At 46.2% G+C, this 26,100-nt stretch overlaps 1 protein-coding gene and 1 pseudogene across 1 annotated transcript; both read left to right on the forward strand.

Moving 5' to 3' along the window:
* The first annotated feature begins 14,693 nt into the window (after positions 1-14,693).
* On the forward strand, positions 14,694-24,568 carry LOC123095073 (DNA mismatch repair protein MSH5). The gene is made up of 22 exons (XM_044516903.1): positions 14,694-14,950; positions 16,841-16,942; positions 17,057-17,101; positions 17,696-17,773; positions 18,487-18,537; positions 18,626-18,707; positions 19,890-19,963; positions 20,027-20,123; positions 20,675-20,771; positions 20,850-20,939; positions 21,040-21,104; positions 21,192-21,250; positions 21,481-21,557; positions 21,725-21,811; positions 21,880-21,941; positions 22,031-22,092; positions 23,068-23,121; positions 23,231-23,313; positions 23,415-23,446; positions 23,531-23,554; positions 23,823-23,938; positions 24,048-24,568. The coding sequence occupies exons 1-22, from the start codon at positions 14,882-14,884 to the stop codon at positions 24,132-24,134; spliced, it is 1,593 nt and encodes a 530-aa protein (XP_044372838.1). The 5' UTR covers positions 14,694-14,881; the 3' UTR covers positions 24,135-24,568.
* A 609-nt stretch (positions 24,569-25,177) lies between these two features.
* Positions 25,178-25,705, forward strand: LOC123079762 (uclacyanin 1-like; annotated as a pseudogene).
* Positions 25,706-26,100: the final 395 nt, after the last annotated feature.

Here is a 26,100-nt window from a genome sequence, read left to right on the forward strand (position 1 = left end):
ATGGCCTCGTGCCACCAAACCCCGGGTCACCATGCCTTCGGGCAATATCCACACACACACATACCCTTACGCGTGATTCTGGAAAGCACCGTCCCATGCTTGATGAAGTCATGTACCTAGGGTAGGGTCATGAACCTGTCCAAGGTACCCTCACCAAGGACATCTTTAGTAGAAACCGTCTTCCAGTCGACCTAGAGGGATTCCACTCTACGGACTTGGAGACACTCAACCATGAAGACTCACTCGACCACCAGGAGTTCAAGAGCCACTCTGTATCCAAACGGTCTGTAATTAAGTAGTCTTTATGGTCATGATGACACTTTATGTAAGGCATTACCAGTCACGCTCGGCCTTAATGTACTTTAAACCCTCCGCTACGTGGGCTGGTTGGGGTCTTGGCATCCTCTATATAAGCCACCCCCTCCACTGGCAGAAGGGTTCGCACCCCTGTAACTCATACGCATATAATCCAGTCGATCGCCTCCGGGCTCCGAGACGTAGGGCTGTTACTTCCTCCGAGAAGGGCCCGAACTCGTAAATCACTTGCATATACAACTACTCCATAGCTAGGATCTTGCCTCTCCATACCTACCCCCTATTCTACTATCAGTCTTAGTACCACAACAGTTGGCGCCCACCGTGGGGCCGGTGTCTTAGCGACTTATTGGAGAAGTTGCAATTGTTTCGATTGCCTTCATCATGGTTTCTGGCGGAGTTCTGGTCGAGGGCCGCGAGATCCGTCTCGGCGCGCTCACGTTTATTGCCGACAACTCCGCTTGGCTCCAGGAGGCTCCACTCGACATCGACGCGCTTCCCGTCCGCGGGGCGACACACTTTCGCGCATGTGTCCGCGGCGTCCTGCTACGGCAACCGTCGGCCCCATATCGGTCGACTCCTACGTCGTCCTTCCTCCCTGTCTCCCGCCAGCGCAAGCGTTTTGGTCGGTCGAGGCTTCAGCGGTGGCTGAGACACGCAGTGGCTCGCCAATCGGCCACCACCCTAGTCGCGGTGATCGAGCCCGACGAATCTCTCTATGGCCTGTTCGATCTGTCGACTGGCTCCGTAGAGACTGCATCCGAATGTGACAGAAGTGATCCAGCGGCGGAGGTCCTGATGGTCAATGGGCCTCGTAGTCCTCCCGGCTTCCCTCGCACCGATGGAGCGGACGGCGGAGGCGACCCCGCTCAGGTCCACGAGGAGTATCAACCCAAGCCACTCACTTCTCTGCAAAGAGAAGAGCTTCGGCGCCGGAATATGGATGCTCTGCATACTCCCATCGTAGGAGAAACCCCCGAGGCTCGTGCCTTGGAGGATGCGCGTTTAGCCAACTTGGCTGAGCGCACTCGACTGGAGAACCTCCAGCGAGCACTCGACGAACGCGCGCGGGAACGAGTTCCAGACTCCAGTCGACGTCAACTCTTTCCGTCGCCGACTCAGGTATACCGAACCCCAATTCAGAATCTAGCAGGCGCAGCCCGTATAGCGGAGTCAATTCAGCCCTCTCAATCAGAGGCTGGCAGAGGCTTGATACAAATTAGGGATTTGCTCCGGGCAGCAGGAGATCAGAATTCAACTGTATCGCAGTCACGCAATAGGATTCACAGTCGATCCGTCGCTAGGAATACTATTCAGTCGGCTCATAGCCCAAGATTGCCTCCGCGACGTGAGGGACGTGGGGGTCGACGTGATCCATATGATGACCGATTCGATCGCGATGATCGGCGTCGAGTGCCCACTCCTCCCCCAAGAGGTGGGTCTTACGCCCCTCGGCAACAAGATGACAGACGCCAGCACAGTGCTGGTCGAAGAGCTCCAGTTGACCCCAGGGAACCAGGCTTTGATGCGAGATCCATTATCGTGCAAGGTCTGGTCGACCGGAACAGAGCTCGCCGAGAAGGCCATGACAGAGACGCGCCCACCAGCAGCAGGGTTCATGTTTCAGGACCAGAGTATTTTAGCAGAGCCATCAGGGCCGCAGTGATCCCTCCCAACTTCAGGTTGGCGACTGGGGTGAGTAAGTTCACTGGTGAGTCCAAGCCCGATACTTGGCTTGAGGACTACCGAGTGGCTGTTCAGATTGGCGGTGGCAATGATGAAGTGGCCATGAAACACCTACCGCTCATGCTGGAGGGCTCGGCCAGAGCCTGGCTGAATCAATTGGCGCCTAGCAGCATTTACACTTGGGAGGATCTTGCCCGAGTGTTTGTCAGGACATTTGAAGGAACTTGCAAGCGACCAACAGGTTTGACCGAGCTGCAAGTTTGCGTGCAAAAGTCGAATGAGACCTTGAGAGATTACATCCAGAGGTGGATCACGTTGCATCATACAGTGGAAAATGTATCTGATCACCAAGCAGTATGTGCCTTCAAGGAAGGTGTTAAGAACAGAGAGTTGAGTTTGAAGTTTGGTCGGACCGGAGACATGACCCTGAGTCGAATGATGGAGATCGCCACCAAATATGCCAATGGTGAAGAAGAGGATCGACTCCGGAGTGGCAAGTACAAGCCAAGCCAGTCAGAAAAAGGAAATTCCAGCCGGAAGCAGAAGCGGAAAGCTGAACCCGCTGCTCCTAGAGAAGCCTTGGCCGTGACTTAGGGCAAGTTTAAAGGGAAACCCAAAGGATCCTGGAACCCCAAGAAGGTTAAAGACAAGGAAGGAAACAACATGATGGATTTGCCATGCCATATCCACACGAAGAAAGATGAAGAGGGTAACTTCATTTACCCAAAACATACCACTCGCCAGTGCTGGCTCTTAATCCAACAGTTCCAAGGAAAACAACCCAAGGATAAGGAGAAGGAGTCGGACAAGGCTGAGGACAAAGAGGGCAGTGATGAAGAATATCCCCATGTCAATTCCACTCTGATGATTTTTGCTGATGTTGAGAGCAAAAGTCGACTGAAAGTTATCAATCGTGAGGTGAATATGGTTGCTCCGGCAACGCCCAGTTATCTGAAATGGTCTCAGACCGCCATCACATTCGACCAGTCCGATCATCCGACGCACATAGCCACCCCTGGGAGGCAAGCTTTGGTGGTCGACCCCGTAGTCGAAGGCACTCGACTGACTAAGGTACTGATGGATGGTGGCAATGGATTGAATATACTGTATGCGGAGACGCTAAAGGGAATGGGCATTCCGATGTCCAGACTCAGTTCTAGCAACATGAGTTTCCATGGAGTCATTCCTGGGAAGAAAGCTGAGTCACTCGGCCAAATAGCTCTCGATGTGGTTTTCGGCGATTCGAAGCATTTCCGCAAAGAAAAGTTAACATTTGAGGTTGTGGATTTTCAGAGTGCTTATCACGCCATTTTAGGCAGGCCAGCCTACGCATGATTCATGGCTCGACCATGTTACGTGTACCTCAAATTGAAGATGCCTGGTCCCAAAGGGGTGATCACCATCACTGGCAATCGAAAAAAAGGCAAAAGAGTGCTTTCAGAAAGGCTCAAAGATCGTCGATGCTCAGATGGCGGTAGTAGAGCTACAGGAATATCAAAAAACTACAGATCCGAGTGATTTCTTGCGAGCCAAGAAGCCTGCTACCGAATCAGCGTTTCAGTCGTCTGGTGAGACCAAGCCGATTCACATCCACCCGACCGACCCCAATGCTGCTCCGACTCATATCTCCGCAACACTCGACTCCAAATAGGAAGAAGCGCTCATCCAGTTCCTCCGTGAGAACTGGGACATCTTCGCATGGAAGCCTGCTGACATGCCGGGTGTTCCCAGTGGGCTAGCTGAGCACCGCCTACAAGTCAACCCAAAGATAAAACCTATGAAGGAACATCTTCGACGGTCCGCCATCCAGAAGAGAAAGGCCATTGGCGAAGAGGTGGCTCGGCTCCTGGTAGCAGGGTTTATCTGAGAGATTTACCACTCCGAGTGGCTCGCCAATGTTGTCATGGTCCCCAAGAAGGACAAGTCACTTCGCATGTGCATTGATTTCAAACATATCAATCGGGCCTGCCCGAAAGATCATTTTCCTCTCCCTCGCATCGACCAAATTGTCGACTCGACTGCAGGATGTGAGAGATTGTCTTTTTTAGACGCCTATTCCGGGTACCATCAAATCCGTCTGTATGGACCCGATGAGATCAAAACAACTTTCATCACTCCATTCGGGTGCTTCTGCTATGTCACCATGCCATTCAGCCTCAAGAATGCCGGAGCCACCTTCATGAGGATGATTCAAAAGTGTTTACTCACTCAAATCAGTCGGAACGTGGAAGCATACATGGATGATATTGTGGTCAAATCACGAAAGGGTTCCGACCTGTTGACTGAGCTTGCTGAAATATTTGCCAATCTCAGGAGGTACGATATCAAGCTTAATCCATCAAAGTGCACATTCGGAGTTCCTGGCAGAAAGTTACTCGGTTTTCTCGTTTCCGAACGAGGAATCGACGCCAATCTAGAAAAAGTTGGTACGATACTCCGGATGAAACGCCATGTGCGTGTGCACGATGTCCAGAAGCTTACTGGATGCTTGGCCGCATTAAGTCGATTCATCTCTCGCCTCGGTGAAAAGGCATTGCCTCTTTACCGACTGATGAAGAAATCTGACAAGTTCGAGTGGACTCCGGAAGCTGATGCAGCGTTTGCAGAGCTAAAAGCTCTGCTCTCCACCCAGCCGGTGCTTGCTGCTCCAATCAGCAAAGAGCCTTTGTTGCTTTACATTGCAGCCACAGGACAAGTCGTCAGTACAGTGCTTACGGTCGAGCGGGAAGAAGAAGGGAAAGCCTTCAAAGTTCAGCGCCCTGTATACTATCTCTCCGAAGTATTGACCCCATCAAAGCAAAGATACCCTCATTATCAGAAGCTTGTGTATGGGATTTACATGACCACAAAGAAGGTTGCTCATTATTTCTCTGATCATTCCATTACAGTCGTCAGCGACGCCCCACTATCAGAGATTCTGCATAACAGAGATGCAACTGGTCGAGTGGCAAAATGGGAATTGAACTCCTTCCCCTTGATATCAAGTTTGAGGCAAAGAAAGCCATTAAGTCCCAAGCAATAGCAGATTTCATCGCTGAGTGGATTGAACAACAGCAGCCGACTCAAGTTCACTCGGAGCACTGGACCATGTTCTTTGACGGTTCTAAAATGTTAAATGGTTCCGGTGCTGGGGTTGTATTGGTTTCCCCCCGAGGAGATAAGCTCAGATATGTGCTCCAAATTTATTTTGATTCCTCCAAAAATGAAGGAAAATACGAGGCGCTTTTGTATGGGTTGCGCATGGCCATTTCACTCGGTGTCCGTCGCCTTATGGTCTATGGCGACTTAGATTTGGTGGTCAATCAGGTGATGAAGGAGTGGGATGTTAGAAGCCCAGCCATGACTGGATACTGCAATGCAGTAAGGAAGCTTGAAAAGAAATTTGAGGGGTTAGAACTCCATCATATACCCCGACTGAAGAATCAAGCGGCTGATGATTTGGCGAAGATAGGTTCCAAGAGGGAAGCCATTCCCAGTGATGTGTTCTTGGAGCATATCCATACTCCATCAGTTAAGGAAGATCCTTTTACCGAAGAAGCTCCGCAGCCAAAAAGTGCTACAGATCCGACTGAAGTAGAAGTTCCAGCGATGGTCGACCTGATCATGGAAGCATTGGTCATCACTCCCGACTGGACAGTGTCATACATCGCGTATATCTTGAAGAAAGAACTCCCAGAGGACGAAGAAGAGGCTCGACAGATCGTCCGCTGATCTAAGGCCTTTACCGTGATAAAGGGACAGTTGTACAGAGAAAGCGCGACTGGAGTAGGGCAGAAGTGTATAACGCCATAAGAAGGTCGGATAATCCTTGACGATATCCACTCGGGGACCTGAGGCCATCATGCGTCCTCTCGGACCATTGTGGCTAAAGCATACCGAGCGGGATTTTACTGGCCAAGAGCGAATGAAATGGCAAAGGAGATAGTCGACAAGTGTGAAGGATGTCAATTTTACTCCAATATGTCACATAAGCCCGCCTCAGCCTTGAAGACCATTCCACTCGTCTGGCCTTTCGCTGTATGGGGATTGGATATGGTTGGACCACTGAGAACAGGCAGAAGCGGCTTCACCCATGTGCTGGTAGCAGTCAACAAGTTCACCAAATGGATCGAGGCTAAGCCCATCAAAAATCTTGATGTCGGCACTGCCGTCAGCTTCATCAGGGAGTTGATATTCAGATATGGAGTTCCACACAACATCATCACAGACAATGGGTCAAACTTCGATTCTGAGGAATTCAGAGCCTTCTGCACATCTCAGGGTACACGAGTCGACTACGCTTCGGTCGCTCACCCCCAGTCGAATGGACAGGCAGAACGAGCAAATGGCTTAATTCTCAAAGGGTTGAAACCCCGATTAATGCGCGATCTCAAGCACGCAGCTGGCGCATGGGTCGATGAACTTCCGTCGGTACTTTGGGGATTAAGGACCACACCCAACCGACCGATTGGGAGAACTCCGTTCTTCCTGGTTTACGGAGCTGAAGCAGTCTTGCCGAGTGACCTGCTTCACAACGCGCCCCGAGTTGAACTCTACACCGAAGCTGAAGCCGAGCAAGCCCTGCAGGACGCAGTCGACCTTCTAGAAGAAGAAAGAGAGATGGCCTTGATCCGATCGACCATTTATCAGCAGGACTTGTGTCGCTTCCATGCCAAAAACGTGAAGAGCCGAGCTTTCCAGGAGGGAGATTTGGTTCTCCGAGTGGATCAGCAGAAGCCACACAAGCTCGCTCCTACTTGGGAAGGTCCCTTCATCGTCACCAAGGTTCTCCACAACGGAGCATACCGCCTTTACAATGTCGAGCACCAGATTGACGAGCCCCGAGTGTGGAACGCGGAGCTACTCCGCCCCTTTTATACTTAAGTATTCACTCGGATGAGTTGTAATAAAAGTACTTCTATAGTTTATTTATCAAAGACAAGAGCTTTATAATTTTCCCAGTGATTGTTGTTACTTTTGTCCGCATAAAGAAGTCCCCCAGTGGGTGGCTTAGCTGCGAATCCGTTTTGCCTAGTCTGTAAAAAAAAATCCTTACCGAGTGGTGAGCCAGCCTCCCACTCGGGGGCTTAGCTGCGAATCCGTTTCGCCTAAGTTAGACAAAATCCTACCGAGTGGTAAGCCAGCCTTCCACTCGGAGGCTTAGCTGCAGTCCAAGTACTCGCCTAAGTTAAACAAGATCCTACCGAGTGGCAAGCCAGCCTTCCACTCGGAGGCTTAGCTGCAGTCCAAGTACTCGCCTAAGTTTAAACAAAATCCTGCCGAGTGGTGAGCCAGCCTCCCACTCGGGGGCTTAGCTGTAGCATAGCGCTCGCCTAAGTACAAACACAACATGCGCTCCGCAAGGAGGACGGGGTGCAGGTCGACTGCTACCCTCTCCTTCCGAGCTACGCCACAAATACAACGTGCGCTCCGCAAGGAGGACGAGGTGCAGGTCGACTGCTACCCTCTCCTTCCGAGCTACGCCACAAACACAACGTGCACTCCGCAAGGAGGACGAGGTGCAAGTCGACTATGCCCTCTCCTTCCGAGCTACGCCACAAATACAATGTGCGCTCCGCAAGGAGGACGAGGTGCAGGTCGACTGCTACCCTCTCCTTTCGAGCTACGCCACAAACACAACGTGCGGTCCGCAAGGAGGACGAGGTGTAGGTCGACTGTTACCTTCTTCTTTAGAGGTACGCCACGGAAATCCTACCGAGTGGAAAGCAGACCTCCCACTCGGGGGCTTAGCTGCAGCCCAGTGCTCGCCTAAGTTTTTGAAAATCCTACCGAGTGGAGAGCAGACCTCCCACTCGGGGGCTTAGCTGCAGCCTAGTGCTTGCCTAAGTTATTGAAAATCCTACCGAGTGGAGAGCAGACCTCCCACTCGGGGGCTTAGCTGCAGCATAGTGGTCGCCTAAGTTTTTGAAAATCCTACCGAGTGGAGAGCAGACCTCCCACTCGGGGGCTTAGCTACAGCCCAGTGCTCGCCTAAGTTTTTGAAAATCCTACCGAGTGGAGAGCCGACCTCCCACTCGAGGGCTTAGCTGCAGCCCAGTGCTCGCCTAAGTTTTTGAAAATCCTACCGAGTGGAGAGCAGACCTCCCACTCGGGGGCTTAGCTGCAGCCCAGTGCTTGCCTAAGTATGACGAGGTACGAGTCGATTGAAATCTGTGCTTCATCCTTACCTACAAAAGAGCATTTCAAACAACAGCATATAGACCAAGTGAAAGACAATGTTCATTCGGAGGCAGATGCAAACGTATTCAACGTCAAATCCAAGTTCAGATAACGTCTTACGGAACCAGAAGTGCTCAGGCGTTAAGCCTGTTAAAGTTTATCGGTTACAAAAATCACTCGGCATACCGAGGCAAATTTAAAGCATCAAGCATAGAAGTTTTTTACCCCTCCTGTGGAGGGATGGAAGGTGCAACGAACTCGTCCAGGTCAATTCCATCAGCGATCCGAGTGGCAGCAGCGATGAAGGTCTCCATGAAGGATCGTAAGTCATGCTTCTTGGTATTGGCCACCTTGAGAGCTGCCAGCTTGTTCTCTCGCGCATCCTTACAATGAACACGGACCAGAGATAGAGCAACGTCGGCACAGCACCTGGCAGAAGACTTCTTCCATTCTTGCACTCGACTTGGAACTTCATTCAGTCGAGTCATCAGAGACTCGAGGTCGTTCCGAAGTGTTTCTCTTGGCCAGAGTACCGTGTCGATGCGCGACGTTGCAACCTTCAGCCTTGCAATATAATCGACCACAGTGGCAACACAAGACTCGAGTCGGAGCACGTTCATGGCGGCTTCATCCTTCACAGGAGAGTTGATGGGATCCAAGCCAGTCTCCACTCGACTAGTCTCCTCTTCAAAGTTTTGGCAGAATTCTGCGGATACGATCCAAGGATAAGTCAACATTTCTACAATAAGTTAGTGTTACCAGTCGGATATAAGGGGTTACCTTCGAGCATGAGGAACAACTTCTTGGCGAGCCCCCCCAGATAAATCTCTAAGTCGTTCTTCTTTCCAGCCAGCTCACTAGCCTTATCACTCAAGGCCAACTTGTCACTCTTCAGTCGACTGGCATACTTGTTGGCCGTGTCGAGAGCAGCTTTCAGATTGGTATTCTCCTCTTCAAGTTTGCTGATGGAAGCTAACTTTTCTTATGCGAGTTTGATCTTTTCCGAAGCTGCTTTCTGCGCCTCAGCGAGGTCAAGATCCTTCTTCTTCAGAGAATCCCTCAGTTTGTCTGCAAAATAACAGTGAGATCAAGCTCGGGAGCGATCAAGGAACAAAAGCAGGCATCAAGGTTCTCACCAAACATACCTTTTTGCCTCCTCCTTCGCCTTCGTGAAGTTCTCCTGGACAAGCTTCAGATCAAGTTCAAGCTGGATATGCTTGTTCTCCAACTCAGTATAACGAGCTGCAAGCTCGCAAGATTTCTGCGAAGGATCAATCGACAAACATCAAAAATAGGTCACTTCCGAGTGACTAAGAGAAAAGGCGTAGTATTTCTAAGACTACAGCCGAATCTAAACATTCAACTGTAGTCTCGGGGACTACACCCAGTGGGTGCACTTAGCGTGCCCCCACTGGTTCTATCAGCTAGAGTCGATCAGTCGACCAAAAAAGGTAGAAAGGCTAACCACCAACAGTTAGTCACAATTCAAAAAAATGTGTTCTTCAGACCGTAGTCGACTGCCAGCAGTCGACCATAGTCTCGGGGACTACACCCAGTGGGTGCATTCAGCGTGCCCCCACCGGTTTATGATTCCAATCGACCAGATCGAGTAAAACAAACAATGAGAAAAAGTTCAAGGCATTAAGACTATGGTCGGCTGCCAGCAGTCCACCATAGCCTTGGGGACTACACCCAGTGGGTGCACTCAGCGTGCCCCCACCAATCCAGATATTCAACCAACACACCCAGTGGGTGTACGATAGATACTAAGATTTTCAGAAAGAAAAGTTTTCAGGTATCATATCCTAACAGAACAGGCGGTGATCGACCAACCTGAACATTGCTCTGAAGGGCTGAACTGGCGTCATAAGCCGCTTGACTGGCGTCTCGGATCGCCTTCACTTGCTCCATCATAACCCCCGCCTGGCGTATGGCTTCTTTGGCAGCGCTTGCTTGGTCTTCTGGGATGTGGTGGGTAGAGAAAAGTGAAGGTTGATCAGCACTCGACGATGAAGGGCGAGCACTTGTCAGCGGCACCGCAAAGGATACGGTAGGCCGAGTGACGTTGTCCCCCTCCGCAACCAACGTCTCAGGTGCTGATACGACCCGAGCTGTCTTGTCAGCAGACGCTCTCCTATTCCTCCTCTGCCTTAGTGGTCCCTCGTCATCATCATCAGGAAGATCAATGACGATATTAGGTGGAGGTGCAGAAAAGATTCAAACTTAAAAATGAAGATCCTGTCGACTGAAAACGAAACTACAAAGGTCATACCAGGGTTGGAAGTGACAGCATCCTCCATCTCTTGATCTTCAGGTTTGGTCGAGGTCTCAAAAGTTGCAGCACTGCAGTTCCACAAATCAGTCGGTCAACGAGCAAATCGACCAAGAGTAAATTCATGAGAAACAAGAAGACACAAGTTACGTCATTACCCAGAAATAGTGGGAATCACCATCTTCATCTTCGGCAGGGCCTTCGTCGGCTTTGACGGCGCCACTCGAGATTGCTTCAGCGCTTTCTCATTCGGCGCCGGAGAGGTCGCCCGAGGACGCTTGGTCGACTGCACAACAGGCGCGGTCCCCTTGCCGCGCTCGACTGCAGGGTCATGGGCAAGCTTGGATCTTCTTTCAGAACGGGGAGGCACGACTTCCTCCTCCTCTTCCTCCTCCTCTTACTCATCGGAATCACCATCTTCATCACCCTCATCGCCATCCAATTCCCACTCCTCTTGACTTTCACCTCAACTTCCTTCCTCCTCCTCGGTCTGTGCTTGTGCCCCGTTGGGCATCGAATACAACTCAGTGGTAGCCTGAAAGACAACAAACAAGACAGAAGTCAATCGACTGATCTGCAGCAAAATAGAATGGATGAAGCATGATTACAGTCAGAGACAAGTGGTCATACCTTGTCTGCTTTGTAAGACTGGTCGAGTGGCGGGATCCTCTTGGCCCCACGAGGGTTATCTTTGCTCCCTGTGGTGGCAGTCATCCACCTCTCCAGTGTGGCGTCGTCGACCTCCTCTGGGCGAACTCGAGTGGTGTCTTCGGTACCAGAATACAACCACATCGGGTGACCTCGGTATCGAAGTGGCTGAATGCACCGTCGAAGGAAAACCTCCAGGAGATCCATGCCAGTGACCCCGTCGCGAATGAGCTGGACTACGCGCTCCATCAACATTTTTACCTGAGCCTTCTCCTCTGGAAGCACTTTCAGAGAAGACGGTTTGTTCGCTCGACTCATGGAGAAGGGAGGGAGCCCAGTCGACTGCCCTGGCGTCGACTGGTCTTGGCAGTAGAACCAAGTCGACTGCCACCCTCTAACTGACTCGGGAAGGGTCATAGCTGGAAAAGCGCTCTTACTCCTCATCTGGACCCCAAGACCCCCACACATCTGGATTACTTGGGTTCTCTCGTCATTCGGATTAGCCTTTTTCACCGTCTGAGAGCGACAGGTGAATATGTATTTGAAAAGGCCCCAGTGCGGCCGACAACCCAAAAAGTTTTCGCACAAAGACACGAAAGCGGCGAGATAAGCAATGGAATTGGATGTGAAGTGGTGGAGTTGTGCCCCGAAGAAGTTCAGAAACCCCCGAAAGAAAAGATGCGGCGGCAGAGAAAACCCACGGTCGACATGGGTGGCTAAAAGGACACAGTCACCCTCCTGAGGCTGAGGCTGCCACTCCATCCCCGGAAGCCTAGACGCCCCATGCTCGATCAACCCTTCGTTGGCCAGATCGTCGAGATCCTTCTGAGTGATGGTCGAGCGGATCCAATCCCCCCTGGATCCAACCTTGCGGCAGGCGGGACCGTGACGAGGATCCAGCCCGCTCCAAAGACGTCGTCTTCTCCTTCACCATTGTTGCCGGCGAAGCAGGCACAGAGCAGCAACACGGAGCAGGTGGCGAGCGAAGCCGACGAATCTGAAGACGGAGGAGGGGAAAATGGGGGCGCACTGTTCAAAAACCCTCGCCCGGTGCCTTATATGGAGTCGCTCCCGAGTGGCTGACTGGTAGGCCCGGGCAATCCTGTCAAATCCCGAAACAGTCGCGCGAGCGATACGTGGCGAAAAAGGCGGCACGGAAATCGAGGCGTCTCTGCCTTATCCCATTCGAGTACCGCGGTCTTCTCCACTTCGTGCGCTTCCCAAAATTCGGATCCCACTAAATCCGCTAACAGCAGAGCAACTTGTCAGACGGAAGATCTCCTGCGATCCTTCGCTCGGAAATCTCCAAGTTCATAAAGTTCACTCGACAGATATAAAGAATGGATCAAGGCGACTGAAAGAGAAGTTGACGCCATCACTAAAAAGTCATTGATCCAGAGTAAGACACATTCACAGCACCAGAAAATAGGTCGGAAAGATTATCAACTCCTTCCTCACTCAAACCTCGATCCATTCGGGGGCTAATGATGAAGCCATGTACCTAGGGTAGGGTCATGAACCTGTCCAAGGTACCCTCCCCAAGGACATCTTTAGTAGAAACCGTCTTCCAGTCGACCTAGAGGGATTCCACTCAACGGACTTGGAGACACTCGACCATGAAGACTCACTCGACCACCAGGAGTTCAAGAGCCACTCTGTATCCAAACGGTTTGTAATTAAGTAGTCTTTATGGTCATGATGACACTTTATGTAAGGCGTTACCAGTAACGCCCGGCCTTAATGTACTTTAAACCCTCCGCTACGTGGGCTGGCTGGGGTCTTGGCATCCTCTATATAAGCCACCCCCCTCCACTGGCAGAAGGGTTCGCACCCCTGTAACTCATACGCATATAATCCGAGACGTAGGGCTGTTACTTCCTCCGAGAAGGGCCTGAACTCGTAAATCACTTGCGTATATAACTACTCCATAGCTAGGATCTTGCCTCTCCATACCTACCCCCTATTCTACTATCAGTCTTAGTACCACGACAGTGCCTCCAGAGGCGACATGGCCTCGTGCCACCAAACCCTGGGTCATGCCTCCGGGCAATATCCACACACACACATACCCTTACGCGTGACTCTGGAAAGCACTGTCCCGTGCCTCCAGAGGCGACATGGCCTCGTGCCATCAAACCCTGGGTCACCATGCCTCCGCGCAATATCCACACACACACATACCCTTACGCGTGATTCTGGAAAGCACCGTCCCGTGCCTCCAGAGGCGACATGGCCTCGTGCCACCAAATCCTAGGTCATGCCTCCGGGCAATATCCACACACACACATACCCTTACGCGTGACTCTGGAAAGCACCGTCCCGTGCCTCCAGAGGCGACATGGCCTCGTGCCACCAAACCCTGGGTCACCATGCCTCCGGGTAATATCCACACACACACACACATACCAAGAGCGCCTCAACCGTTGCTAGCTCCTACGCACACGTGACTTCACATGCTTCAAACCCGTGCCTACGGAGGCAACATAACAATGCCTTTGTAGTATGCACACATGTGCATACACACGCAACCATATATATCGTCAACAAAGCATAACTCTTAACCAGACGTGACTGCACATTCTTCAAACCTGTGCGTTCCGAAACAAAGCAGCTTGCCTTTTGCACGACCTGCTAGGAGGTTCCCTTGCGCCGGAGGCGCCGTGTCACACCGCGACGGACAATGCGCCGCACGAACCAGCACGCCGCACGAACCAGCACACACTTCGACCTATGCCCCCCCTTCAAGATGTTTATGAAAATTAAACGAGCCGAAGGCGAGCAGGAGGTTCCCTCGCGCCGGAGGCGCCGTGTCATACGGCGACGGACAATGCGCCGCACGAACCAGCACACACTTCGACCAACACACACTTCGACCTATGCCCCCCCTTCAAGATGTTTATGAAAATTAAACGAGCCGAAGGCGAGCAGGAGGTTCCCTCGCGCTGGAGGCGCCGTGTCATACCACGACGGACAATGCGTCGCACGAACCAGCACGCTTTTCTTCAATTTAGTAAAGTTATACACCCGTGCCTCTCCTAGTGTTCACCTGTGCCTATAAAGAAGTCACACGATTGAACAATTTTGAAGACTGCCGTTTTACAATAAAAAGTTGCTTTTTTCGTTACTTGAAAGGTCACATATGATAGTGTTGGTAGTCCCCACCCGTAATTACCCCATAAATCTCCATTACCCGGAAATATAATGGAAACAAAAAGGGAAACGTGAAAGGGAAACAGGGAACCAAGCACGCGAACTGGTATTTATTTGTGTTTTCGCGCCGAAAGGGAAAACGGAAAAATGTGATAGTATCAGGGTCAAAGTGCAAAACGCACGAAACCACAAACCTGAAAGGGAAAACCGGAAACCAACCGCGCCATCTGGTTTTCCCTGGCGGGAGCGCTCCTTCGGAGCGCTCTTTAACTAGTTGCTCCGGCAAAAACACTGTGAGTTGAGAGTGGACGGTTTTGGATCGGACAGGCTACGGGCTGCGCACCGGACAGGGCGGCCTGCCTTGCCCATCTTTCTTTTTGGTTGGGCCCACAGGCTAGGTGGACGCTGCTTGAGTGACTGGCAAGCCCAAAAAGAAAAGAAAAAAGACCGAGTGACTGGCCTGTGGGTGTGGGGTCAAGGCGTCGGGTGTCAGAGCAGCCGCCGGGTTTTGAGGAGCGAGGTTGCTTGCATCCAGCAATTAGTTCAATCCCGCCGACCTTCGCAGTTTCTGGGCGCGCCGGCCCGCCCCCCGCGGGGAGGCGAGCGGGAGGAGCCGCCGTGTAGAGGAACGGGGCAGGCGAGCGAGCGTGAATGGATGACGACGAGGAGGAGCAGCTGGAGAAGGAGGAGGAGGTGGCCGAGACGGGGATCGACTCCCAGGTGCGTGTCGACTCGACCATCCGAGTTCCTCGCCCCGACCGCCGCATTATACGCAGTATTTCGTTCCGAATCAAACGCCCCAGTTATCGCTGCGCCCGTTCGAATCGTGTGCGGGAAGTGGGAAACCCCAATTTAGTGCGAAATGCCCCTCGTGTCCCTGATCTGGAATGTAGCCGAAGCTATTGCTTATGGCACTTGCCACACCCGTGTGCTTGTTGTGGCGTCGCATGGCTGCTTTTGATCTGATGCACATGCCGGTGCTCTGATTCGGTTCCATGATTATTTTAGTGCTGCTTTTGCTTCGGTTGCTCTCTAGCCTTTGATCAACTGGTCCTAGAAAATGCGTTTAGAAGAGCTAGCACTTCATACCACTTGAATCCATGTATCCAAGCGTCACACACTTCTTCCCTGCTATTTTAATGAGCATCCCTCTTAGCTTATGAATAGTTTCCAGGACTCGAGGCACGGAGCATATCGATGTTTGAGATAGTTGTCGCTTTGCGGCCTTGCCTTATAGATTTGGCATGCTTCAGTATTGCATGCCTCTTACACATTTAATGTCCATTTGACGCGCCTTTCAGTAGAATGGTAGATTCTTAATGATGAATTATGATGAAGTTTGCTGCACAACTGTTTCGACTCAAAAATTGTTTCTAAAATTGTGTGCATACTGTGGACACCAAAAAGGAAAGCCGTTCTGATTGAAGATTGCCTACTGCTTTAGCCTAAATGTGGAAGCATAGTATGCAAAGGTCGAGGGATTTTACTTGTGATAGGATGAAGTGTTTATGCTGTTTTGTTACTGGGAAGTCTTGTTCTGCATTCGATTGTGTTAGACGCTGTGTTTGCATTCGTTTGGATAATGATTTTGCCTAAAATCTAAATGGGCCTCTAGTGTTTGGCAAATATTATTTTAAATTGTAATTTCTGTTGTTGGTTCTTACGTCACCACACCCACAAATCTGAGTCTGATTTGTGAAATGTCTAATGTGTCTTACTTGATTGGATCAGTCTATCAAGCAGGTGGAGCTGTGGATTTGTGTAACAGAAAATCTCTTTTTTAATGTATTATTTGGCAACGTTTCTTCTGGATGTTTAAGTGCTTCTACACATCCCAGCATTGAAGAAAAGCCTAACCACAGAGAAAAAAAAACCAATGATTGCTCCATTATACCATTTGTATTTACGAATTTGTATGAGAGGTTAAATATTTTTTTATCAGAATGCAAGCAAGGTTATATGTTTATTCATGGCCATGAATAATTCTGATAATTCTGAATGGATATCTTGGTTTACTGGAGAGTTAAACAGTACTACTGGCTGAATCATATTCCTGAAATGTAAAGCAACTCAGAGGAGTGTGGTGTGTATACCTCTGAAGTTCTTAATAGTGCCTTCTTTAAGCTTCCTTCACATTTTTCAAGGATAAGGCCTCAAAATTTTAGTACAAGTAATGTTGCTATATTAAAACACCATTTTTCTGAAGAGAATGCCATACTTGCCAGGGGCCTTCCTTTTGTTTTGATATTCATACATTGCAAAGCATGAATGGCCTTGGATGGCTCACTTTGGAGTTTCTTTCATTTATTAGACTGTTTTATGGCTTCGTGTTTAGGCCAAGTTGTAGTTTCTTTTTCACACTCAATGATCTTAAACGTGATACTTTGGTAACTCCAGAATATCTTATTCACACATAAGAGTGTTTAATACTAAAGTAGTGATCTAAACACTCTTATATTTCTTTACGGAGGGAGTACCGTTCTGTAATGAATCTGATTTCCAGTGTTTGGACACTGAAGGTTACTGATCAATGGTGCACAAATGTGGTGTGTAGTTTATTTATCTCCTGTTTCTCTTGGTAATTTTCTTTGCCCGCTTCTCTTGTTTCAGTGCATTTGCTCTTTGCTCCATATAAACAAGATTTTCGAGGTAGGAATATCAGAGCATCTGGCAAATAAGTTGCAACATATGAGCATTGACTTGGTTGAAAAGGTACTAGTCTCCAAGCCGGTGCTGTTACTTCCACAACTAACTAATGAAAGTTTGAACTAGTTTCATGATATTGTAATAAGAAGTTCCTTTATTCTTGGATGCTTATGTTTTCAGGCAAATTCTTCAATTACAGCAGAGCTGGATTATGTATCGAATCTGGTTAGGACCCGTACCATTGTCCCTCACTTTAAATGCAGAAGAAAGTTTGTGCATGCATTTTACCCTTGTCTTTGACTTACATTGATTTGCCGTGATGTTTTAGATCATTACGTACAACAATATGACCATCTCAAAATTTTGAAATAGTATGAGTTATGCTATACCGTATAGCTTTGTACAAATCTGCCTACTCTAACTAGGCAATTGATCTTAGTGAATTATATGAATTGGTGTGGTCAGCACTCGGGCTTCTAACATCATGTAGCATAGATTTGCATGAAATGATTTACGGATACTCTTGTATGAAAAGTTATTTGTGAAATTTGTTGCTTCAGACCTGGGTAAACATGTTAGCCTTGGACAAACAAATGTACAATGATTGTTCAATATTATTTTTCTTCCTGGGAAGTTATTCACATTTCTGCTGAATCTGTGGCTCTGTGCAGTGAACGAGTGGTTGTGTTACAATTTTATCCAAATAATATGTTAGTATCTTATTGAGTGAATGCATATTTGTTTTTTCTGGGGGTTGTTGAGGCTTGCTGTTGCCGTTTCACCTTTCATAAATTGATGACCTCTATCTATTATTGATAGGTGATTGGTGTCATTGACGTACAACGGAGTAAGGAAAAAGGCTATGAAACATTGGTGAAAGAAAATTTATGTGATGAGGTCAGGCCTTGGTGTGCTTATCCTGAAGCTGTATTCTATTGTCCTATAAATTATACTCTTTAATCGGTCCCGTACTTTACTTTATATTCAACAATCATTTAGTTGTAATCTATCACTATAAGCCAATTATCAAACTCCCATCTCTTTGTGCAATAGTTGAAGCAGGCTTATTGGCTATTGCATTGCCTTGAGCGTAACCAGTACTTGTGGTATTCGTCCTGTTCAGTTGTTGCAGTTGGTGATTGCCATATAACACTATTAAATTGATTTTTTTCTCATTTTCTCAAACTCAAAACATAGTTATGTTCAGCTTTGCTAAATACTCCCTCTGTCCCATAATATAAGATGCTATCACAACCAATATGTGAGTACATCGGTTGTAATAACATCTTATATTATGGGATGGAGGGAGTACTTCAGTGGCTCACAGGGGTCTGGTCGAATTGGGTAATAAGAACAGATCGTTGTGTTGTGTGGACCTTGTCTGCAGATTTGTGTGGGTGTGCACATATGTGGGTACTATTTAAAGTTTGAACACCATTCTTTAACGTGATAATAATTCATCATAACATTAACTTTTCTTGGCAACTTCTATGGTTCTTCAAAATATCTTGATCCTCCTTTTAAGTTTGGTATCTAGTATTGTATGTTTCCTTTTTCTCAACGATATGGCCTCGTTCTTCTAATCAAATGATCGTCCTTGTGAAATATAGTTGGATGAACTGAGGATGGTGTATGAAGAATTACCTGACTTTCTGGAGCAGGTGATGGATCTTCCAAAGTGGATTTAATTTGAAGCATCAACTTTTTATGCCTTTGTTCGATAAATTGTAACAGTTCTGCTGCTTCTAGGTTTCAGCTAATGAAAATGCCTCCTTCCCTTTCTCGCTTGAATGCAGAAAAGCTCCGCTTATTGTCTATGTACACCAAATAGGTATTTTTGTTGCTGATCCCCAGATAGAACTTTATTCTTGTTATCCTGTTAAATTTGATACTATCGAGTCCTCCTTATGATATACATTGCTATTGCATGCTCAAGCTTTGTCTTCTTTCTTTTGTTTATGCTATGGAAAGTCTCCTTGTCTACTATACTAACATGAAATATAGATAGCAGGGGTTCTTACTAATGTGCTTTTCTTTTTTTAGAAACCAACATATTTTTTCCAATCATGGAGCATTTTGTTGGGTCCAAAGTTAATCTTACAGGAGAACATAGTTCAATTCCTTTTACCCTTGGGTAGTTTGGCTGAAATTTGCTCTGGTTACACCTTGATGTAGTTGCATGAGAAACATTAATTGATTATTGGTACCTTGCATTAGGAACTTATAAGATAATTCCATAGCCTATTTTAGGGTTAATTTACGAAATTAATTTTTGAACTTTAAAATGGCTGTTGCATAATGTATGAATGTTTTTCCCTCCATCCCCGCAAACGAGGTGTGGAACTTTTCTCTCAGAATTTCACTAATCAGGAGGCACCCTTGTTTGTTCCTCTAACATGCTGAATATGCCCTTCCACACTGCACCCCGCTCTTCTAAGGACGTAGCCTTAATTGTGTTGTGAACAGCTCACCTCCTCTCACCATAATTCCCGCATGCATGCATCAAGAGTAATGGCCAGTGCCAATCCGTGTAGAGCTAGCTGCCTCTGATTGGCCATGTGCAGTGTGGCTGGCAAGAATAGTAGCACTTTTGGTGTGCTAATAACTGCTCAGCGTGCGATTTATCAGGGGTAAAATAGTCCAAAACTTCTAAGCGCGCAACTGCGTTGGTCTTTGTGATTAAAAAATCTTGCCTTGTTCATAGGAATGGAGTGAGTATGTGACCATCAACTAAGTAATTAGGTTCATTGTTCAAATATTTGTTTTAACTCCTTGTTTGACTAGTACAAATTAAAGTTTGAGGCAATATCTGCAAGAAGATAAGGGTTTGAGTCTGGTCTGCATATGGATTGGAAATATTAGCTATTTGTTTGTAAACTTCTTTCTGGTTGTGATTTACTAGTTTCTTTGTCTAATTTACTATAGTTGGTACTGAAGTCTTACATTATGGAATGGAGGGAGTAAAAGTTAATAATGAGAACACTCATGTGTTTACCATTTATGATGCTGACAGGATACTTGATGTGTTTTTTTGATGAGAAGATAAGTGAGGCCTTGTTAATAGGACTTCAAGATTTTGAATTTGCGGTAAGCTGTGTGTTGTTTTATTTCGTTTGGTTGTTAATGTGTAATAAGTTCTATGCTCATCAGTTTTCAGAGGATGGGGAAGAGAGAAGGTTCTACTACCATACTCAAAAGACAAGAGAGCTGGACAACCTTCTGGGAGATATTTATCATAAAATTCTTGGTAGCTTAAATAATTTATCTACTTATTTAATTCTGCTCCCAATGCTGTGGTTTCTTATCAAATTATGTATACTGTTGGCGCAATAATCATATTTTCCCTGACGATGAAGATAGAGCTACTTCTACAAATGAGTTTATTTTGAACTTGATGTTCGATGGTACTTTACCTTTAAAGTTACAGTGCATGAATAAGCAAACAGTGAGCATTTCACCTTAACAAGTTTATCTTGCCATCTTCTCCAGATATTACATGCCTGTGGATTTCGGAATGTAATTCTATATTCATCTGCCAATTTCTTGCTATTTTATATTTTGTTCCAGAAATTTCTATAGTTCAAGTTTACATGTAACCTTTTTCTTAATACGGGTCTAAACATGTGTCTTATTGAAGCTTGCAACGGATACCCTTTTTGTATTTCCAAAATTAAGTCGATTATCTATTTGGTCTCTCTGGACTGTTATACCAGTTTTGGGATTTTTTGTGATAATTTGCATATTTAGGATAAGCAAATCTGCAAATGGATAATGACTTTGGCGTTGTTGCGCTGACAGACATGGAAAGAGCAATCATAAGGGATCTAGTATGCCGTGTTCTTCAGTTTCTACCTCAACTGACAAAAGCAGTGAACTTTGCAGCAGAACTTGATTGGTATGCACACATTTGTTACATACACTCAACTTACTGACAATATGGCGATCTAATGAGCTCTTGTTGCTGTTACATTAGTATTTTATCATTGGCAATTGTTGCGCGCCAAAACAATTATGTGAGGCCCATCTTAACTGAGGATTCCATACTTGAGATACAGAATGGAAGGTTAGTATTTATTCTTTTTCATTCTCATGTTACATATTAGTTGGGTATTACTAACAATCTTATGGTTGAAGGCATTGAACTTACTTCAACAACAATTTAGACATGCTTTGCAGGAAATGACAGTTGACACATTTGTTCCAAATGATACGAAAATCCGCAGTGCAGGTGGCTAGTTCCCAAGATATGTGAAATTCTAAACTTAGTACTTCTCTTATTGTCAAGAATCTGATTTATGGCTATTTCTTATCTCAGGAAGAATAAACATAATAACTGGACCTAACTATTCAGGGAAAAGCATTTACATTAAGCAGGTAATGTTACCTGAGAAGTGCTTTGTGCACCCCCAAACTAAATTGCACAAATGTTTAGGCTGTATCAGTTAGTTCTGGATTAAAACATGGCTGCATATCAGATCGTTAATATACTTTAAATTTTGTGGTTTTTTACTTCCTAGGGAGAGCATGCATGTGCGAACTTCCTACTTTCATGAACTCTAAAGGTGTGAAATAAAGTTCAAGTTGTGTTGGATATTTGCTTTCAGGTTGCATTGGTGGTTTTTCTTGCTCATATCGGAAGCTTTGTTCCTGCTGATTCTGCTGTTGTTGGATTGACTGATAGGTTTGTTTTTACATGACATGTTTCAGTATGAAGAATTGAGGGGAAATTATTAGTGTATTAGTGTTGCAGGTCAAATGCTAATATGTATACGGCTCATGACACACAGTTATCGTACTAATCCTAGATTAAAGTTTTATATATCTGACATGTTTAATAATGATCTTTAGGATATTCTGTGCAATGGGAAGCAAGTCAATGACAACTGAGCAGTCAACATTTATGATTGATTTACATCAAGTTGGAACAATGCTCAGGTATCATATTTTTATCCACCCTTAAGTTGTCTTGTGATCTTGAATATACAACCAAAGAAATTTTGCAGGCATGCAACATCGAGTTCACTGTGCTTGTTAGATGAATTCGGCAAGGGTACTCTAACAGAAGGTGAGACCACAGAAAATCTGAAATTCTTCCTCCCATCCTGAACATGAATTAAGAGTAGATGGCTAACTTTCATTCGTGATTCCCTGCAGATGGTATTGGTTTGCTTGGAGGGACTATCAGTCATTTTGCAAATTATGATTATCCTCCAAAGGTTAGGTAGCCGGGTAAATGTTACTGTTGATTATGAATCTGATAGTATTGCCTGTCTGATCTTCCTTACAGCCACACTTGAAGTTAATACCATCATTTCATAGTTTACTAGCTCAGATTTTTTGCGTTGCTACTATCTTTTTTTTCCTTTTCACTTTAAATTAGGCATTTTAATGCCACATCGGTTACTGGACATTGGTGTTGTGAATACCAGTACAAGAATGGTTACCCTTGTTTGGCGGCAGATTTATGCATTTTTAGAACTGAATTAAAATTCGACTCATGATAGAAAATGGATATACTATATTTTCTAACTTGAAAAGAAGATATACAGAAAACTCCAGTATGACTCGAACTCTGTACTTGTGTGAAAACGGGACTGTAGAATAGAACACTGAGTGCAAATAAGGGATGGAAGTAAGGCATAATGTTGCGTTCCTTGTATCATATTGTTTATTTTGTTTTATGCTTTCAAGCATGGGTAACATATTATGGTCAATGTATCGTTCTATACCTAAAACAGGTTCCATATATGGCTCTATATTTTGTCGAAGGGAAAACTTGGTCCGATATTCATTCTGCATCCTATAACATATTTCCTACTCCATAAAAGTTTCTTTCATACAACAAAAAAAAAGTCTTTTAGTCCCAAACAAGTTGGGGTAGGCTAGAGTTAAAACCCATAAGATCTTGAAACCAACTCATGGTTCTGGCACGTGGATAGCTAGCTTCCACGCACCCTGTCCATGGCCAGTTCTCGAACCGTAAGAGTTTCTTTCATAATGGCATATTTTTTTCTGAATGGCGTGAGTATCACGACACATTAGTTTTGCTGATTGATTTGTATATCTTTTAAACAGCTTGATTGAATGTGGGAATGCTATAAATTTACTCTATGGATAAATGATCGAATTCTTGTAGTAATATTTACCACTGTAATGTGTTGGGATATGATCTAACTGTTGCAACCTTGCAGGTCCTTTTGTCAACACATCTGACGGAGATTTTCACCGAAAATTACTTACCACAGGTTAAGACAATAACTAGTTTGCTGGTGTATAGACATTTAGTATTTCCTTTTACATTTGAGGTTTCCTGACCCTGGTTATAACGATTGGTAAATGTGAGAAATTTTGCAGTCTGAACATATAAAATGCTGTACCATGAGTGTTCTGAATCCTGATGGACAGACAAGCAATGAAGATATCATATTCCTTTACAGGTAAGTAGATATGAAAGCTTAGCTGTTATGTGTTTTTCTTGTTCCGAATAATTTCCTTTTGGTACTAATTTCTTATGCAACTTGTGATACCGATGGTGAAGACTTGTACCTGGACAGGCACTCTTGAGCTTTGGTAAGCTTATGTATACTGCATTTATACAATGATAGATACGATCCTTTTTGAGTCAGATAACAAGTAACACATCTTTTCTTGCAGGACTTCATTGTGCACAGCTTGCTGGTATGTACATGGAGTAAACTTCTATTGAGCTGGCAAATTGCGATAGCATGATAAACTAATCTGCTTTCATGTTGATGAAAGGCTAAATTTATTTATTTATTTCACACTGTTAGTTGCCATTGTATTCAGAAATTCATATGCTATGGGAGTACTATTTTACTTGATCTACATCATGACATGTGTGGCTCCAGGAGATCTTGTGAAAAGAAAGAAACCGAATAGCATGAGTGCCCATAGAAAAATGATCCTCATGTTTGGCTGTCCGCAGGTGTCCCCGGTGAAGTTATTCAAAGAGCTGCTAGTGTTCTGGAGGACATCCATTCCAAGAGACCTGTAAGGCGCATGATCGATGATAATTTGGCGGCAAAGGACAAGCAATACCAGGTTATGACTTGAATGCATGTTTGTTCTGCCGTTAGCTGGGCCTGTTACATGCACAATGGGCATAGTTATTGTAAGTGAATATATGATGTGTATTTGTTCAAAATTTCAGGATGCAATGGCAAAATTGTTGGCCTTCGATCCGCGCAAAGGTGATCTGAACCACTTCTTTGAGGACGTATTCCCCCCTGAGGCGTAGATTGGGCTGCGTTGGAGTTACAAGAGTGGCTGAAGTTCGGAACCAGCAGAAGGTTGTACATAAGCCGTGAAAGAAAATTGGAGTGCTGTTGGCTGCAAATACTTACTCCACCTATTGCATGGTTACAGTTGTACATATGTTTTTTTGCTTCCCCAGCATATTCAAATGAGCAATCGATTTTGACCATCCAGTCCTTAGTTTTGCCGAGTCGATTCGGCAAGATTTAGTGTTGTCACACATGGGAAGTGCTCGTCTGCACATGGTGGCAGCTGCACTGGACTATCCACGGATTTGTTTAGTACGCTCGTGCTGGTATCTGGATCGATCGTGGACAAGGTCTACTGATGGCTATTGACCTAACTAATTGTTTGGGCATGGTCTACTGATGATTTCGTAAATATTCGTGTACTCCCCAGACCCGGTCTACTGACGGCTACCTATCTCATCTTCTCCATTGTTACTCCCTCCATTCGGAATTACTTGTCTCAAAAATGGATGTATCTAGAATTAAAACATGCCTAGGTACATCCATTTCTGCGACAAGTAATTCCGAATGGAGGGAGTAGTTTTCTATTAAAGCTATGGAGCCAAGCATATATAACAATATCAGTTTCAGGAGCTAACGCGTACGATGTCATTTTCATGTATTTTTGATGACCTACTCTATGTCACCTGGTCAGCGCGCTTACACCCGATGTCCTTTAACACATCCATCGCCTATATATGTTGACACACTAGTACCAATGATCTCACAACACGATCTATCTTGCAGCCATTTCTCTCTTTAGCTTCCTTGGAGCTTGTGATCATTAGTTGATCAGACAACATAACCAATTTTCTCTCTAGCGCTAACTTCCACTCCCCATCATATTTTCAGTTACTAGTAAGTCAGCTAGCTAGTACTCCCTCCGTCCGGAAATAGTTGTCATCAAAATGGATAAAAGGGGATGTATCTAGACGTATTTTAGTTCTAGATACATTTCTTTTCATCCATTTTGATGACAACTATTTCCGGACGGAGGGAGTAGATCCATATTTAATCCATGGGGACCAAAGCTCTTATTCTGATCACCGTGGCCATGACCATGCTTGGGATGGCGCTCGGTGCCAGCCACACTGTCGGCGCGCCGGACGGGTCGTGGGACCTTCGGACCAACTACTCCTAGTGGGTTTCGAGAATCAGGTTCACCATCGGCGATGAGCTCAAGTTCCAGTACCCAGCCTCCGTGCACAGCGTGGTGGAGGTGAGCAAGACGGGGTATGACTCCTGCCACGGCTCCAGCCCCATAGCAACTTTCTCGACCAGTAATGATGTTGTTCTGCTTGCCACCGTTGCGACCCGGTATTTCATTTGCGGCGTCTCCAGGCACTGCGACGCCGGCATGAAGGTCGAGGTCAACGTCAAGTCGAAAGAAGTGCGGACTGTGCAACGGTGCCGACGGACAGGGAACCGACGTCGCTGCCAGTCTGAGACAGTATTAAGCTCAGCTGCGGCGGCTGGCGTCGACCAGTCTACGGCGGCCCGACTCGGTCTGATAGTTGTTGTGACTGGTCTTACTTTGTTCTCTTAGAGTGAACAATGATTGTGGTCCTTTTTTCCTTGTTCGGTCCTAGCATGGTCCCTTTGTGTATTAAATTCAATTCTGTTGTGAAATGTAATTGCATTCATTATAATTGAATTCAACATATCTTCTTGCAAGAACCCAAATAATAACCAAGCGTGTAACCATGAAATAAATTTACAAAAGATGTGTTGAGTGCAATGACATTACATCCATCCATTAGATACAACGGAAATTCAGGTAGAGCTAAATTCGTCTAGATAAGTAACATGATCTTTAAGGCGAAACGGTGGGGTAAACACCCACTCCAAAATTTTATATTATTGGGAAGTGTATGTACACACTGGTTTGAGATAAGCCTAAAAAGAAGATAAATGAAGAAAACAAACCCTAACAAACTGAGC

This window comes from Triticum aestivum, chromosome 1B, assembly GCF_018294505.1.
Source record: "Triticum aestivum cultivar Chinese Spring chromosome 1B, IWGSC CS RefSeq v2.1, whole genome shotgun sequence".
In the NCBI taxonomy this organism is placed as follows: Eukaryota; Viridiplantae; Streptophyta; class Magnoliopsida; order Poales; family Poaceae; genus Triticum; species Triticum aestivum.

Bases quoted from the DNA above. Each gene is read 5' to 3' on its own strand.
- LOC123095073 (XM_044516903.1), top strand. From the start codon at position 14,882: ATGGATGACGACGAGGAGGAGCAGCTGGAGAAGGAGGAGGAGGTGGCC. The intron at 20,124-20,674 runs GTAGCTTAAATA...TTGCGCTGACAG, and splicing joins TATTTATCATAAAATTCTTG to ACATGGAAAGAGCAATCATA. The intron at 23,122-23,230 runs GTTAAGACAATA...GAAATTTTGCAG, and splicing joins CCGAAAATTACTTACCACAG to TCTGAACATATAAAATGCTG.